The sequence below is a fragment of the Pseudopodoces humilis genome, chromosome 26 (assembly GCF_049639895.1).
Source record: "Pseudopodoces humilis isolate 2021_Gansu_Grassland_sample_001 chromosome 26, ASM4963989v1, whole genome shotgun sequence".
Classification (NCBI taxonomy): Eukaryota; Metazoa; Chordata; class Aves; order Passeriformes; family Paridae; genus Pseudopodoces; species Pseudopodoces humilis.
In genome coordinates, this window is record NC_142225.1 from 3,660,847 (window position 1) to 3,677,685 (window position 16,839).

Here is a 16,839-nt window from a genome sequence, read left to right on the forward strand (position 1 = left end):
GCCGGAGGATTCCCAGAGCCCGGAGCTGCCCCTGCGAGAGCCAAGGGTGAACTCAAAGGGAGGAGAAACAGCCCTAATTAAAGAGGCAGCTGCTCCCCTAATCCACTTTGTGCCCTGCCCCAAACCCAGATCCGGCTCCTAATTAAATCAAAAAAACAATTAAGGCCACGCTATCACTGCAGTGTTTGCCTTTGGCCATTCAGATGGGATTGACCCCAAACCAGAACCAGGATCTGGTGCCAAGGTAGATCTGGAGCTGGAATCTGAGTCAAGTGTCTCGAAAACCGAGTCACACCCCAAAACCCCCGAGTTCTGGGGGAATAAAGGGTTTTTAAACTCAAAAATATCCGAGGTTTTTGGGAATAAAGCTCTTTCGAACCCCAAAATACCCAAGTTTTGTAGGAGCAAAAGTTTTCTGGACTCCAAAACCCCAAAGTTTTGCGGGAATAAAGCTTTTTCCAACCAAAATACCCACATTTTGTGGAAATAAAGGTTTTTCAAACTCCAAAACCCCCAAGGTTTGTGGGAATGAAGCTTTTCCTAGGTAATTTCCAGGACACAGTGAATGGGAATGGCCAGGGGCTGGGAGAACACTCTTGTTTTTATAATTTCCCTTTTTTAAACAGAATCCTTCCCTGCCAGGCACGTTTTCCTCATTGGCACATGCCTGGAATCCTCAACCCCTGGCTGGGATCCCACGGCAGGATCCCCCTCCCTCCCCAGGGATTTTTCCTGTCCATCCATCCCACGTTTTATTTCTGCCCCCAATATCTGGGATTCTCCCTGGGATGTTCTGCCCGGGCCCAGGAGAGCTGCAGGGAGCTGACCTTGGCCTCCCATCCCAGGGGAACACGAGCCTGGGACTGTCCAGGACTGGGATCAGCCCCTCTGGAAGCAGCAGAACTTTTGGGGCATCCTCTGAGAACAGATTCCAGCAGCCTTTCCCTGAGCCGTGGGTTTTTTCCATCCTCTGAGCTGGCAGCCAGAGATGCAGAGGCTTCTCCTCAATCCTTTATTCCGAAAATTTCCCTGAGCAGCTCCAGGAATGACAAGGGGCAAACCCAGGAGGAGAAAGGCCTGGAGACAGAGGGAGGGGAGCTCGTTCCAGGGCAGTTCCAGGGTGGCAGGGACAGGGCTGGGATGTGTTCAGGGGTCCTGAGCAGCTCCATGTCTGTGCTCCAAACACCTCCCAGACCCTGGGGAATGCTCAGATCTCCCTTTTCTGGGCTGGAGCAGCTATAAATGCAAAACCTCTGTGATTAAAATCAGCCCTGACTCAGCATGAGCGATAAATTCACTTTTCTGCTCCCTGAAGGATCCCAACCCATCCCCAGTCCCAAATTCCCTCTCCAAAACCCCCTTTTCCATTTGTTGTGCTGTCATTTCCTTTAATAAATCCTGATTTTCTGCGTGATTTTACCCCTTATTTCCCCTTTCCATGAATTCCCTGCTCTCCTTGTGTCCCTTCACCTTTTCATTTCCCATTTCTGCTCCAGCCAGGTCCCTGCCCATCCCTGTCCCCTGGGAAGGACCCTGGAATTTGTCCGTGCTGATCCCATCCCCGGGGGATCCTCACCAGCCTGGGGGGCTGAAAGCTGAGCCCTGCCCTGGGCAGCACAAGACGTTTCACGGCCCTTTTTGCATTTTTTCATTGGCATCTTCAGGCAAGAAAACCAGCTGAAATGAAGGGTTCCCCCTGGCAGGGCAGCCAGCAGAGGCAGCAGGTGGCTTTTTAAGGAGAAACGGGTGGATTTTAGCACATAAGGACAGGAAAGGGCAGATCCAGGAAAAATCCTGCGGGTTCAGGATTTGAGCTTTGTTCTCCACAAGAATCGGAGCTGCTCATTTTGTCTCCTCTGCATCCCCACCTCTGCTATTCCCAAATCCGGGGGTGCTGCTGCTCTCCTTCCCTGCAGGAGGGGAATTGTGTTTCCCTCACGCCTCTCTGCAACTGCCAGAAAAAAAGGGGGAAAGTTAAAATCCAAAAAAGTTAAAATCCATCACAGCCCCAAACCCCAGGAATAATGAGGTGCTGACTCCAAAAAAGGATCACAGAATCCCAGAAATCCCAGAATCCCCGCTGAGGCCGGAAAATCCTCTGGGATCATCGAGTCCAAGCTGTGCCCAGTCCCCACCCTGGGCACTGAGTGCCACCTCCAGGAATTCCTTGGACACCTCCAGGGATGGGCACTCCAGACCTCCCTGGGCAACCCCTCCCATTTCTCCTTTCCATGGAGAAATTCCTGCTGTCTCCAACCTGAGCCTCCGCTGGAGCAGTTTGAGGACAGACAAACAAATGACACAACAATTTGGAATATTTTCTGTTGTTGTGGTTTCATTTCCTTTAATAAATCCCGGTTTTCTGCAGGATTTTAAGCTTTATTTTTCTTTACCAGGAATTCCCTGCAGTCCTTGCCTTCCTTTACCTTTTCACTTCCCTTCTCTTCCAAGACTCAGGGAACACACAAATCCCCCGAGGTGTTTCTCCAAAGAAAACCCTCTCCCAGCATTATTTTGATGCTTTTTGACAGTTCTACCATTCTCAGCATAAATATTTAGACCCCAAAGCAGCAGCCAGGAAGGAAGTTTGCTCTCCCAGCAAAAGGGGCATTTCCATTAAAAGAACAACAAAAAATATTTGGAGTTTCTCAGCCACTCCAGTCTTGGGCTGAACCGTGCAGTAAATGCAAATTCCTGGAGTTCTCCAATCTGCTGCCGGTGCTTTTCCAGCTTTCCCTGGGCAGGGAAACACCCCAGAGTTTTTCCTACAGCTGCATGAACCCCAGGCCAGAGTCCTCAGAACTCCCGGCTCTCCTCTGGCAGCACCCAGTAATATTTCATATTATCTTCTGATTTTTCACACCTGGTGGGCACCACGCCAGTGCTCCAAAGCCTTTCCCAGCTGGAAATGTGTCCCGGTGTAATTCAGGGCACATCAGCACCTGAAAGTGAACTTGAGTGAAGTGAGAGCATCGCTTGGAGCCGTAACAGCTTTCGGCAATTAACTTCAATGAACTGCTCCTCAAACCTTTAGAGTCCTTTGTGAACATTTTTATTGTGGCTCCCTTCAAACCCGGCCCGTGTGTGACAATGACAGAGTCCTGGGATCACCTGAACCTCCCTCGCTCCATCCCCTGCCGGGGAATTTGGGATTTCTGCTGCGTTTTTATCCCCAGGGAAGGGCACTGCCACCCTGCAGGGAGGGATTGGAAGGGTTTGGAAGAGACTGGAAGGAGCTGCCAGGAGTTGGAAGGGGCTGGAATGGACTTGCAGGGACTGGAAGTGGAGTGGCAGGGGCTGGAAGAGTCTGGAAGGGGTTGGAAGGAACTGTCACAAGTTAGAATAGGCTGAAGAGGCTGGAAGGAATTGGAAGAGGCTGGAAAGGATTGGAAAGAGTTGGAAGGGGATGTAAGAGTTTGAGAGGGGGCTGGAATGGGCTGGAAAAGGGCTGGAAAGGATTGGAAGAGGCTGGAAGGGATTGGGAAGAGTTGGATGAGGCCGGAAGGAACTGTCAGGAGTTAGAATGGGCTGAAGAGGGTTGGAAGAGGCTGGAAGGGCTGGAAAGGTTTGGGAGAAGCTGGAAGGGACTGGAAAGAGTTGGAAGGGGCTGGCAGAAGTCGGCCGTGGCTGGCAGGGGCTGTCCCGGTCCCAGCTGTCCCGGGTGTCCCGAGGCTCGCAGCGAGCTGGTTTTACCGGTCCGGGGAGCCGAAATGCAAATATTTCCCGGCCTCGGAGCCGTGCCCGAGCGCGGTTCATTAGCTGCACGGTGCTAATTTGCTAAGCCCAGCACGGCGTAGCCCGGCTGTGCCAGCGGGGCAGGAGAAGAGCTGGAGCCGCTGGAATTCGCTCCTTTGGCTGAGCACGGGAGGCTCCTGAGCGCAGATAAGGGCGAGCCCCGGCCCGGCGTTATCACAGCCAGCCCCTTTCTGTCCTCGTCTGTCCTCTCCAGCCTCTTCCAGCCCCATTCTGTCCCTTGAAGCCCCTTCCAGCCTCTTCCAGCCAGCTCCAATCCCGTTTCCATCCATCCCCCCGTTTCCATCCATCCCCCCCGTTTCCATCCCCCCCTTCCAGCCCTTTCCAACCCCTGTGCACCCCAGCCCAGCCCGTCCCTTAGGCAGGGTTTCAGAACACACCAAAACCGAACTTTCATCCCCAAAAACGATCCGTTTAAAAATCCCCTCTAGCGGGGAGAAGGTGGAAATCCAGCTCCCTGCTCATCCCACATCCAGTCTGAAAGGCTGGGGGCTCCAGCCCACATGGAAAAACCCCAAGTGGCCAGCTGGAAGTTCCTGTATCCCTTCATATGAGCCAGGATTTTTGTCTGCATCACAAAAAAAAAAAAAAAAAAAGAAAAAAAAAGAAAACAAATACTTTGAGAAAAAGAAAATAAAAGTAGGGTGGTGCTTTGGTTTTGTTGTTGTTTTTTTCAGTGCAGCACAAGGAAATGTTTGGTGCCGCAGTGTCGGGGCTGGCAGGTCACAGGGATGGCCACGAGGGTCCTGCCTGTCCCCTGCCACGTCCTTGGTGGCAGCCAGGCGAGTCCCCACCCCAGGGCCGAGCCAGGCCGCCTTTATTGCCGGTGTAAATCAGGGAAGCTCCGCCGGCTTCCAGGAGCTCTGCAGATTTATGCCAGCAGCTGACCCGGCATCTCTATTTTCAAATCTAGGGCGGATTGAAATATGCCGCTTTTCAATAATATATTCAGGTTAACAGGGCCTTTCTATTTGAGCAATTAATCTTGCACGGGGCCAGCACCTCCGGGGACAACGTGCGGGGGTTGCTAAGAAGAGGAAAACAAATAGTGCTGTGTAAGCGAGCTCTGCGTGTCCCACGCTCCGCAGGGATGCAGCAGCCGGGGCTCCCAAATCCTGAGTGTCCCGAGCCCTGGGGTGGGCGAGGCTCCACTGCAGAGCAGCCTCAGCTCAGCCTGGGTCACTGTGGGGATGATCCAATGCAGAAATATCCAGGTGTAAATCCATGGGAGCTGGGGAAAGGCAGGGCTGTGCTGGAGGAACCTTCTCAGAGCATTCCCAGGGCTGTTCCCTGTGCTGGAGAAACCTTCCCAGAGCATACCCAGGGCTGTTCCCTGTGCTGGAGGGAGCCTTCCCAGAGCATACCCAGAGCTTTTCCCTGTTCCAGCACATGCCCAGGGCAGGAGGAACCCCAAGGGCATAACACATGTCCCTCGGGGTGGCTGTGCTTGGATTCGTTCCACAGGTAAATCCAGGCTGGCTCCAGCACTGGTGGTGCCACCAAAAACTTCCCAAAGCCTATCCTGCTGTTTCTGCCTCCCTCTCGTTGTCTCCTGCCAAATTTCAGCTTCATCAGCACCCAATGATCACTGGCAGAGAGGCTCTTCCCAGCTCCAGGCCAGCCAGGTCTCCACAGCCTTGTGCCCAGGAGGGAATGGGAGCCTGCTGGGAGCTACCTGGGGCAAATCTCAGCCCATTTTTCTGTGCATCCCAGGTTTCCATGTGAATGAATCAGGAAGGAATTCCCTGGGAGGGTGGCAGGCCCTGGCACAGAGTACCCAGAGCAGCTGGGGCTGTCCCTGGATCCCTGGAAGTGTCCAAGGCCAGACTGGACAGAGCTTGGAGCAGCCTGGGATGGTGGAAGGTATCCCTGCCATGGCAGGGGTGGCACTGGGTGAGCCTTAAGGTCCCTTCCCACCCAAACCATTCCATGACTTCCTAATCCCTTTCTTTGCCCTAAAGCTCAGCAAAGACACAATTTTAGGCCTGGAGCTGCCCCTGTTATTTTTTCCCTCTTCCCTTTTTCTATTCCCCCATCACCAGCAGCATTCCCAGCATCACAGATTCACAGATCCTTGGGATTTGACCCTCAGCTTCTCATTCTTCCAGCACATTAAATTCCAGCCCAGGCTGGGCACACTCCTGCCAAGCCATGCAGTAACCCTGGGATTAGGCTCGTGCCCAGGGGAGAAACATCTCCAGCTGAAAATTGTCAAAATCCGTGTTTTTTTTGCTGGAGCTGCCAGGGGCTGGTGGAGGCAGCAGGGGCTGACTCCGATGGAAACCATTCGGGCGCTTTTAGGAGCTGCATCATTCCATGACACAAATTTCCAGTCACAAATAGCAACAGGCTCTGGGAGAAGATGCAGGTGGCTGGGGTGTGATTAATGAGCACTGAGCCTGTCACTGTGGAAGTGGGAATTCCACTGGACTGACCCACGGCAGGATTCGGGCCAGCTGGAATTCCGGCTTTTTCTTTTAACAGTGGGTTTTTTTTCCCCTTTCTTTCTCCTCCCATGAAAAAAAAAACACAAGATAATTCCCTTGGGAGTCCAGTAAAAGAGATTTTCCTGATTCCTGTTGCAGCAGCAAAATCCCAGCGTGTGAGGAGCCAGCCCTGCTCCTGCTTCCATGAGATCCAGGTAATGACCCAGAACTGCTGGGAATTAGTGTTTCATTTTGGCAGCCCTGGCAGACAGATCCCTAATGGAAATTGATTTCTGGCTTCTCCCTCTGCCCCTGGAGCGGCTCCGTTTTACCTGCAGGAGCCTTTTGGCCAAAGGGCTGCACAGGCGGCGCTGGGAAGCAGCTGGTTAATTACTGGGTGTTAATGAGCCCCTGGGGGCACGGGAGGGTAGGACAGGCCAGGAGCGTGGCGGGGGCACCCATGGGTGTGACAGGGACACCCGTGAGTGTGGCAGGGACATCCCTGAGTGTGACAGTTACACCCGTATGACAGTGACACCCCTGAGTGTGGCAGGGACACACGAGTGTGACAGGGACACCCCTGAGTGTGACAGGGACACCTCTGACTGCGGCAGGGACACTCATGTGACAGGGACACCTCTAAGTGTGACAGGGACACCCCCAAGTGTGACAGGGACACCTCTGACTGCGGCAGGGACACTCATGTGACAGGGACACCCCTGAGTGTGGCAGGGACACCCCGCAGCAGCAGCAGCAGCAGCGCCCGCCCGGTGCCCACACCAGGGCCAGGCTCTGGGATGTGCCCTCCCGTGGGGTAACCCGGCTGTGGATCCGGCTCCATCCCGGTGGGGACAGCCCCAAAGCCACCGTGACACTCTTGGGCCCCAGCACCCCAAATTCCCAGCGACTGTCCCAGGGCTGCACCATCCCAAATTCCCAGTGATCGTCCTAGGGCTGCCCCATCCCAAATTCGCAGTGATTATTCCCAGGCTCCACCATCCCAAATGCCCAGCGATTGTCCCGAGCTCCAGCACCCCAAACTCTCGGCGATGGTCCCCAGCGGGAGCTCCCGGTTTAATCTGATCCAGCCGCCCCGCACCGCCCAGTTTGGGGCTATTTGGGTAAAACCCGGCTGCACTCGGGGATCGCCGCTCCTGGATGTCCCAGCCCTTCCCTCGGCCAGACGGAGCGAGGTGCTGACCCAGGTAAGGCTTCGGCAGCTGCGAGGATATTCAAGCCTCCTTCACCTCTGCAAAGGAATTGGGGAAAATCCTCTTTTCCCACGTTCCGCTCCTGCGGTGTGTGGGAAGCAGAACTCGGCGGGGCTGGGTCACGGTTAAAGCAGAACGGAATTTGTCTCATTTTTCAGTCGTTTCCTGGCTCCTTGGGTGTTTGGAGAGTGCCAGCAATTGTCAGGTGAAGGAATTGTTGGTTCAGGTGGGCTCCGGGGTGTCCAGGTGTGACGGGAATTGGCTCCCACCGCATTCCCAAACACTTTGCGGTAACAATAATAACAATTAGCTGAGCGTGCAGCGGAGCGTTAATTGCGAACTGAAAGCCCAGGCAGAGCCTGCTCAGGTCAGTGCCATCCTCTATTCCCGGTTTCCCTGGGCAGTGCTCTGGGACGTTTCCCTGGCTCAGGGACTGCTCCGTACCCGCTCTGCTCTTCCTGAATTCCTAAATCCCAAACCTTCCCAGGTGCATTTTGTGCTGGAGCTGACAGCTCAGAGCTGCGCTCCTGGCGGCTCCTGCCTGCCGCTCCTGACGAATGCTAATCGGGATTTAATTCCTGGCTGGATCCAGAGGGAAGGGGAATTTCGGGAGGATGGAAGAGTGGCAGGTTTGGAGCTCTGCAGGGGAAGACGCAGGACAGACGCTGAATTCTGGATGTGTCCTGGTGTTACCCTGCATTGTGTGGGAACATTTTTATTATTAAAGCAAATTTCCCTCTATTTTATACAAAAGGAGTCCGTGAACAAATTGAGAGCCTCCCCCTGTGCCTCAGCTCCCCTTTTGCACAGCCGAGTCCTCTCTGCCGTGGGTTCCTGGAGTGCTTCAAGCCACTGGAAGGATTTTTCTGTCATAGACATCTTTCAAAACAGAAATTAAAATAGAAATCCACATTGAAAAATCATGGGGAAGTCTAAATGGAGTTTGAGTTTTTATGCCCAGAGCAGCAGAGGAGGGGCAGCAGCTCCAGGAGTGGGGATGGGGACAATCCTCACAATCCCCACTCCTGGATCCCCTCACAATCCTCCCACCTCGCAGGAATGTTGCAGGGAGCTGGGAAAGAGTGGGAAAATCAGAGGGGAAAACGTCCCGGGCAGGAGTAATCCTCATTTCAGAGAGGGACAGGGAGGGCTGAACACATTAAATCCATTCCATCTGCCTTAGGGGCTGAAGTGGAACGTGGAATCAGAGGATGGAAGTAGGTAAAAAAACCATTCCTTTAAAAGTGATGCTGTGATTTTGTTTTTGAGCAGGAAAAAAGCAATTTCAAGCCCCTGAGGGAGGATGTGGGCTTACACCGTGGGCTTCACCGTCCTGCCCCACGTTGGAGGATTCCTTGGCTGGTTCCTCAACCGGAAGGAAATCCCGGAGTGGTACGAGAAGCTGAAGAAACCCTCGTGGTGCCCACCCCGCAAAATGTTCCCTGTGGCCTGGACCATGCTGTACACGGGCATGGGGTGAGTGCTGGCACCGCTGCCTCCTGTCCTGCTGGTCCTGCCAGCTCTGCCCTGCCCTTTGGGGTCTCCTGAACCAGCCTGGGGTCAGGACCAGCCGGGACAGGGGGCAGGAGCCTCCCAGGTGTGGGACAGGGAAGCTCTGGGAGGAGCTAGGGACACAGAGGTGTGGAATGGAATCCAATGGGATAGCCCGAGCTGGAAAGGGATCATCCACTGCAGCTCCTGGCCCTGCACAGACACCCCAAAACCCCACCCTGTGCATCCCTGGCTCGGTGTCCAAGTGCTCCTGGAGCACTGGGAGCCTCAGGGAGGATTTCCCGAGGATCTCCCCGTTCCCTGGGGAGCCTGGGCAGTGCCCAGCACTCTCGGGGTGGGGGAGGGAAGAATTTTCCCTGCTACCCAACCCTCCCCAGAACCCTTCCTTTGGCCCTGGCCCTGCTCCCAGAGAGCCTGATGTGGATCCTGCTGCGGTGCAAATCCCTGGTGGGGAAAACGCTCCTGCAGGAGACCCCCTGTCCCTCCTCACAGCTACGCCTCCTACCTGGTGTGGAACGACCTGGGTGGCTGCGGCAGCAAGGCCATCGTCCCCATGGGGCTCTACGGGGCTCAGCTGGCGCTCAACTGGGCCTGGCCCCCCCTGTTCTTCGGTGCCCACAACCTCAACATGGTAATGGGGCTTTGGGGGGCTTTGGGGTTGTGCCGGGGGGGATTACGCGGCTCTCCAAGGAGTTTGAGCCCAGCTCCAGCCACACACGATGGTATCGGCCCCTCCAGGCTCGCTCCGATAGCCGGGGCGGGGGATCCGGGGCTGGGCAGTGCCAGGGCTGCACCCCCCAGTTAAGGGCCGGGGCTGGGAGATAAAGTCCTTTGTGGGGACACACCCTCAGTGACAACAGCACTGTCACATCCCTGACGGCGAGCAGCTCCCGGGGGCTTATCGGGCACAGCCACACCCGGGCTGCGCCGCCGGGCCTCAGGTGCCAGCGGCACGGACGGGGATTGGCGTTTCTACCTGAATTTTGTCACTCTGGGGGTGGAAAGCGTCACCCGAAAGTGCAGCAGGTTCTGTGCCGCACAGGGGACGTTGCCACGAGCAGGGTGTTGATCCGCGGGATTCCTTAATGAGCGCATTAATTAGAGTGACACTCTCGGGTGTCGCTGATGGGGAGCGCAGGTACCGCATCCCACGGGCTGGCATCGCCATCCCGCCCATCCCCAGCTGCACCGAGACCTTTGGGCAGCGCAGGGCTGCCAAATTCTGCAATTGTCAGGGAACTGAGCGAGTTGTCCCCGCCGCAGGCGCTGGTGGATGTGCTGTGCCTGGACGGGCTGGCCATCGGCACGATGTGCTCCTGGTACCGCATCAACAGGCTGGCGGCAGCGCTGCTGCTGCCCTACCTGGCCTGGCTGGCCATGGCCACCTGCCTCACCATCCGCGTCTGGAAGGACAACCCCCAGCAGAAAAACGACTAAACCGAGGTGTTTTGTGTGGTTAAACCGTCCTGAGGTGAACCGAGGTGTAATAATTTGTTGGGGGTTCATTTTGGGGTTTGCCTCCTCCTCTTCTTCCATCGTGAGAGGTTTGAACCATTCACTGCTTTAAATAAGGTTTTTTCCAGTAGGTTTGGGAGATGTTCCAGCTGTTTCCAGGTCTTATTGCCACCACATCAAATTGCAAATGATCTGGAATAATTCAGGCTGGGAACCCCGGGCACCATCCCCCCGAGAGCAGAGCTCGGTCACACACGTGGCACATCCCATCTCCTCTGCTGGGACCAAAATGATCTTCACCTCTGCACAAGTATTTTTTAAGACCTTGATTTTTATTTTTTTTTTAAATAAATTGATATATTTTTAAGAAATTACTTGATTTTTTAAAGAAATTACTTGGGCTTTTTTAGAAAAAAAGAAATTACTTGATTTTTTAAAAGAAACTACTTCATTGTTTAAAGAAATTGTTTGATTTCATAAAAAGAAATTATTTTTTAACAATCTGATTTTTTTAAGAACCTGATTTTTTAATTACTTGATTTTTTAAAAAATTACTCGATTTTTTTTAATTCCTCGATTTTTTAAAAAGAAATTTCTCCATTTGTTTTGCTCTTTGTGCTGTTGCTTCATGTTCCTGTAAGCCTTGTTTTGTGCTTTAGCTCTTTATCTGCCAGCAGGGATGGGTCTTGCTCTGCTGGTGGATGGAGATTGGGCTGTGCCTCCTGTCTGGGGAGCATCCCCCTCCCTGCCCTCCCTGCTCCCGGATAAAGCAGCAATGAGCAGCGGGCAAATGCTTCTCCCAAGAGGAAATTCCTCTCTCCCACCTCTGTGTGCCATTCCTCAGCAGAACTGAAAACTCATGCCAGTGCCTTTGAAGAAAACCTTCATTTTGTTATTTTTTTTCAAGTACAGAGACTCCAGAGTATGTAGAATTTGTGAGCCTGCTCCCACTGCCTGGAAGGTTGTAATTAATTATATAATTGGCAAAAAGCCCCGCACAGAATCTGTCAGTGCAGTGCAGGCGCCTGATCCTGCAGCTTCTCCATGCCATTATTAACCAGGAAAGGTTAAAATAGTGATAATTCCAAAGGAATGGGATGGAATCAGACACAGGGGGTCTTGTCTATCCCTTTACATAGAAACCTTTGAGCTCTGGTGTCTCCAGACAGAATTTACATTATTTTTAATTGTTAAAAGCACTAAGTGTAAAGAGAAAGGGCACGTGGATCTTTATCCTGGCACTGGCTGGAATTGGGGCTGTAATTAATTAGGGTTGTAATTGGGGGTGGGAGGGCTCAGCTGGGGTTGTAACATAAATTGTATTTGCTTTGAATAAAACAAGCTGTTGAATTTTTTTGGAGAATAAATAAATAAATCTGAGTTATTGTTGCTGTACTGGTTTGGGGTGAGGTTCCCAAAAAGCTCAAGGGATCAAGGGAAGGGATTTGGGAAGGCTGCAAAGGTGGATTCAGGTTGAGAGTGCATGGCCCAGATGGGTTTGGACCCCAAAAGGTCCCTGAGGTCCCTCCTTGGGGACACCCCTGTGCCAGGCTCCTCTGTCCCCCCACCCCAGCTCCAAGGTGAGCAGGACAATTCCTGGCTCTGGGATCACCCAGCTGCATTTTGGGAGATGCTGAATGTTCCTGGATCCACCAGGACAGAGCTGGGGGCTCAGCACAACTGAGAAACGAACCCTGGCAGCAGCTGGAATTTGCAGCTCCTTGTAAAATTTAGTGATTTTGTCATTTTGATCCATTATTTTTCCCCCCTGGCTCAGGACTTCTTTCCCCAGGGCTGCTGCCAGCCCAGGGCTGAGCTGTCCCAAGGAAAACTGCAGGAAAAGACCATGGAGCAGCTGAGGTTGGGAGCAGGAGCAGCCCCAAAGCCCTGCCAGCAGCACTGGCGACACCAAAAGCTGCTGGAAGAAAAAAAGAAATAAAAAAAAGAAATCCTGTAACACTTCAGGGCTTTATTTTCTGTGGTACCACCACACTTATTTACAGCCTCTGTGTCTCCCAGGATCTCCCTCATGCCAAAGGATGGGCAAATGTAAATTATTTCTCCCTCAGATGAAGGTGGGGTCTGGCTGATTTGGGGGAGTTCAGGCTGATTTTGGCTCTACCCATCCTGTCCTGAGGGAACAGGGATGAGCAGAGCCATCCAGAGAGGCCAGGAGGGATTAAAGGAGCCTTTATCTCCTTTTGGAAAGGGGACAGAATTATTTAAATCATATTTAAATTGGTGGCTCTCTAGATCTGGCTCATACCTGCAACTCTTTAATAACATTTCCAATTAAATAGATGAATGCATATTTGATCAGCTTTCATAAATTGGGTCTATTTCCTCTTCCCACTTTTTTCTGCAGGCAACAGAAAATCTGAAATTAAGATTAATAGATTTTTTTTCCGTGTTTGTCCTCCCATTTTCCCAGCTGTTGGGACTGGCTGCCTTGTTCTTGTTTTCCTTCCAGTTTCTCCTCCTCCCTGCCCACCTGTAAGTGCAGAAGGAGCTTTTCTTTGCCTCTTGCCTCTTCTCACAGGCAGCAAAAATAGCAAATATTCCTCCCTGTGCTATCCAGAGCAGCTTGAAATCAACTGGGAAAATTAAATTCAGTGAGACACCCTCCTGTATTAATATTTAAAGCATCGTTTGGTGCATTTGCTGTTTAAACAGATACACTGAACCCCCTTGCATAAAAATAACTTTAATGACATTTCAAAGTCATCTGGAGGGTTTCTTTCCCAGACTGTGCAGCACAGCCCCAAGCCAGCCTTGGTTTTACAGAATCCTGGAATTCTGGGACGGTTTGGGATGGAAGGGAACGGAAGGATGATCCCATCCCACCCCTAGCCAAGGGCAGGGACATCTCCCACTGTCCCAGGTCGGTCCAAGCCCCGTCCAGGCTCGTGTTAGTCCAGCCCCAACCCCAGATTTGCCTTTGGAACAGGCACTGTCCCCCTGCAGGGATGTGTCCTTGTCCCTGTGACTCCTGAGGGGCTCTCGATGGCTCCCAAGGGCTCTCAGAGCCCAGAGCCACCTCTCTGGGGAAGCCACTCACTCCCAGCTCAGCCACTCTTCTCCAGGAAGAAATTCCCATTAAACAATTAATGGCCCAGCAGTCACTCCCTGGCTGCTGCAGCCTCAGGATTTGTGCACAACCAAACCTTTCCTCCTTTCCCCTTTCCTTTCCCCTTTCCTTTCCCCTTTCCTTTCCCCTTTCCTTTCCCCTTTCCTTTCCCCTTTCCTTTCCCCTTTCCTTTCCCCTTTCCTTTCCCCTTTCCTTTCCCCTTTCCTTTCCTTTCTTCCTCCATATTTCACAGCTGTCCCAACACTCTGGCTGCAGCAGGACAGTTTTCCCACATTTGCTGCTGCCTGGAGCTGTGTTCGGGCACCCACTGGGGGTGGGATTGTCACCTCTGCAGGTGACACAGCCACTCTGGCAGGCCCTGCCCCAGCTCTGGGTGCTGCAGGACAGAAATTGCTGTGCTTGGAGCAGCTCCCAGCAGGGCTGGAGCTCCTGCTGCAGTTTCCTGTGAGCAGCTCTGGGGGAAAGAGAGCTCCAGCCCTGCTGGGAGCTGTCATTAACTCCCACTTGGGCTTGCAATCAATTGGGGAGGCAGCAGTGCCTGCCAAGGCTCCTCCTGTGCCAGGCTGGGAATTGAGAGCCAGGGAGGGTTTGGATGGGAAGGTGAGGCAGGTACAGAGGTGAGAACATCCCTCACCTGGGGCTCAGCACAGCTGGAGCATCTTTCATCAGGATTTGGGCACTGCCCAGGTCAATCCTGTGGGACAGGAGGGTTTCCAGCCCTCCTTGAAACCTTTTTGATGCTGAGGCAGGAGGAGAGGGACAGGTGGGGACTCCAAAGGAAGTAAGGGAGGGAGGGAGGGAGGAAGGGAAGCTGTCGGTGTTTATTTATTTGTTCTGTAGTTACAGCTGGAAAAAGCAGGAGGGGGCTGGCTGCCAGTGTCTCTAGGGAGACGTTTGTTAGTGCCACCAGCTGTCCCCTCGGCATGGAGAGCACGGCTGAGCCATGACTCACCCGGCCAGGCTCTTATTTCACTCTCACATCTATCCCAAAATGTTTCTCCGGCCCCACAATGCCATAAAAGCTCCCTTTTCCTGGCATGGCCTGTGGCAGGCAGGTGTGGGTGATGGGGAAAGGGAACAGCCAGGTTAACTCCAGGAATTCCTGCTGCAAGGAGAGGGACAGAAAACGACCTGCAAGGGACACAGGCATCCAGCAGAGATCCCTGTTTGGGGGTAAAAGTCATCAGAGTGTTCAGAGGTGCCTCTAAAGCCACTGAAGAAGCTGCTCTGGACTCAGATGGATGCAGGAGCTTCAATATCCAAAACTCCAGCAAAGCCTGGAAGCCTCTCCCAGTGCAGGCTGTCCCTTAGCCCTGCCCTGTGTGTCCCCTGTGCTGAGCTGTGATCCCCTGGCAGGGATCTCTGTGAGGCCCGAGGGAGCTGGGAAGGGTTTGGAGAATGCTGAGGGATCTGGAAAGGGGCTGGAGAGTCCTGAGGGAGCTGGGGAAGGGTTTGGAGAATCCTGAGGGAGCTGGGAAGGGTTTGGAGAATCCTGAGGGAGCTGGGAAGGGTTTGGAGAATCCTGAGGGAGCTGGGAAGGGTTTGGAGAATCCTGAGGGAGCTGGGAAGGGTTTGGAGAATCCTGAGGGAGCTGGGAAGGCTCAGCCTGGAGAAAAGGAGGCTCAGGGGGAATTCCTGGCTCTGCACAAGTCCCTGCCAGGAGGGAACAGCCGGGGGGGATTTGGGATGTTATCCCAGGGAACAGGGACAGGAGGAGAGGGAATGGCCTCAGGCTGGGCCAGGGGAGGCTCAGCTTGGACAGCAGCAGGAATTTCCTCATGGAAAGGGCGGCCAGGCCTTGGAAGTGCCCAGGGAGGTTTGGAGTCCCCGTCCCTGGAGGTGGCAGCTGGAGGTGGCACTCAGGGCTCGGGGTGGAGATTGGACACAGTTTGGACTCAATGATCCTGGAGAGGTTTTCCAAGTTCAGTGATCCTGAGATTTTCTGAACAAATTCAGAGCTAACAGCAGGGACAGGTGGAGGGGAATCTCAGCACAAACTCTGTCTGTCAGGTGCACAATTTTGGGTCCCCTGAGTGCTGCTGGGAGGCCCCTCCTGAGCCCCTGGGGACACATTTGAGGTCACAAAGAGCCACCAAAGCCAGCAGAGCCCTCAGCCACCTCCAGCTCCGACGCAGAAACTCCGTGGTGCCCTTTTATATTTTTGGCTGCAGTGGGGGGAGGATCATGGGTGTTCCAAGCACTGCCCTAGAAGGAGCTGGGGAGCAGCTGAGAAAGGCTGGAGAGAGGGGGAGCCTCAGTGTCACATTCCCCAGATTAGATTAGAGCTCAGTGCTCGGAGGGGCCAGGCTAAAGCTGCAGCAAAATTGGGACCCCAGCCATGAAGAGCTTCCAAAAATAAAGCAGAGTGGGTCAGAGGGATTGGAGAGTCTGAGATGCTTCTTGAAAATATCAGGATTAGGAGGAAATGAGCTGTCAGTCATTGGGAGAGGATTCCCACCCCAAAAGCAGCCCCTGAAATGTCAGAGGTGACAGCAATTGGACAGGGGAGGTGGAATTTGAGCGTTGTCACCACACAGGAGGCAAAACACCACCCCTGCCCTGCAGGAAAGTATTCTAAGCTTAAAAATAAATAAAATCCTGCACCGTGGAAGATATATGTTCCATGGATAGGATGTCTTGGAATTTGTCAAATCCTTGGTTGGGCTGTCACCACTGCCAGCTCTGTCACCTAAACAACACCACCTAAACAACAACTCATCAAAGGGGCTCTGTTCCCAAAAACTGCATCCATGGTGGCACTGGGGAAAAGCTCCAAAGGATATCCAGCAAGGCAGGGTGATGGCAAGGGGGCTGGGAACAGCAGCCAGAATTCATTATCTGTGATAATTTGTTATTAATTTTCTCTGATTATAAATTACCTGCCTGATGGTGTGGATTTATTTTGTTTTGTGATGGTGCAGCCTCCTACTTGGCTCCAAAGCAGATATTGCCACTGATTTGATTATTATGGAATACCTGTCTCCTCCTCAAGCTAAGAGCAGGTTTTTCCACTAACACTGACTGAATACTCCATCCAATGCAGCTGAATATTCCATATTTACTCCAAGTTTGCTGCTGGTGGTTTCTGAGCTAAGTGCAGAGCCCACAGTACTGGAGGTTTGATTTCCAGTGTGCTTTGATTCCAAAACCCTGCACAGCCACACTTTTTCCACTTCCTTTGCCCCATGGCATGGCCAGGATTGGTCCCTGGGAAAACCTCACCCAGGTTTTTATTAAACTCAGCTCAGGCAGGATTGATACAAACTGTAAATGATTGAAATTGAGAGTGAGACACTGGGACAGTTTTGTGTAATCCTAAAGGGAACAAAAAAGAGAGGGAGAAATCCCTCCAACCCAGATATATCCCAGTGCACCAGGAACTTAGGGAACACTC

At 53.0% G+C, this 16,839-nt stretch overlaps 1 protein-coding gene across 3 annotated transcripts; it reads left to right on the forward strand.

Moving 5' to 3' along the window:
- Nucleotides 1–7,273: 7,273 nt before the first annotated feature.
- On the forward strand, nucleotides 7,274–11,714 carry TSPO2 (translocator protein 2). Of its 3 annotated transcripts, none has more exons than XM_014258172.2 (5): nucleotides 7,274–7,384; nucleotides 7,549–7,595; nucleotides 8,663–8,866; nucleotides 9,395–9,533; nucleotides 10,166–11,714. In XM_014258172.2, exons 3-5 carry the CDS (start codon nucleotides 8,694–8,696, stop codon nucleotides 10,337–10,339), a joined length of 486 nt encoding a protein of 161 aa, XP_014113647.1. In that variant the 5' UTR covers nucleotides 7,274–7,384; nucleotides 7,549–7,595; nucleotides 8,663–8,693; the 3' UTR covers nucleotides 10,340–11,714. The 3 variants fall into 3 exon arrangements, with proteins under 3 accessions (XP_014113647.1, XP_014113646.1, XP_005529487.1); XM_014258171.2 differs by having other exon boundaries at nucleotides 7,275–7,384; nucleotides 7,549–7,757; XM_005529430.3 differs by lacking the exon at nucleotides 7,549–7,595 and having other exon boundaries at nucleotides 7,277–7,384; nucleotides 10,166–11,713.
- The last annotated feature ends 5,125 nt before the right edge of the window (nucleotides 11,715–16,839 follow it).

Coding starts and splice junctions, on each gene's coding strand:
- TSPO2 (XM_014258172.2), top strand. CDS start 8,694: ATGTGGGCTTACACCGTGGGCTTCACCGTCCTGCCCCACGTTGGAGGA. Junction 8,867..9,394: donor ATGCTGTACACGGGCATGGG/GTGAGTGCTGGC, acceptor CCCTCCTCACAG/CTACGCCTCCTACCTGGTGT. Junction 9,534..10,165: donor GTGCCCACAACCTCAACATG/GTAATGGGGCTT, acceptor TCCCCGCCGCAG/GCGCTGGTGGATGTGCTGTG.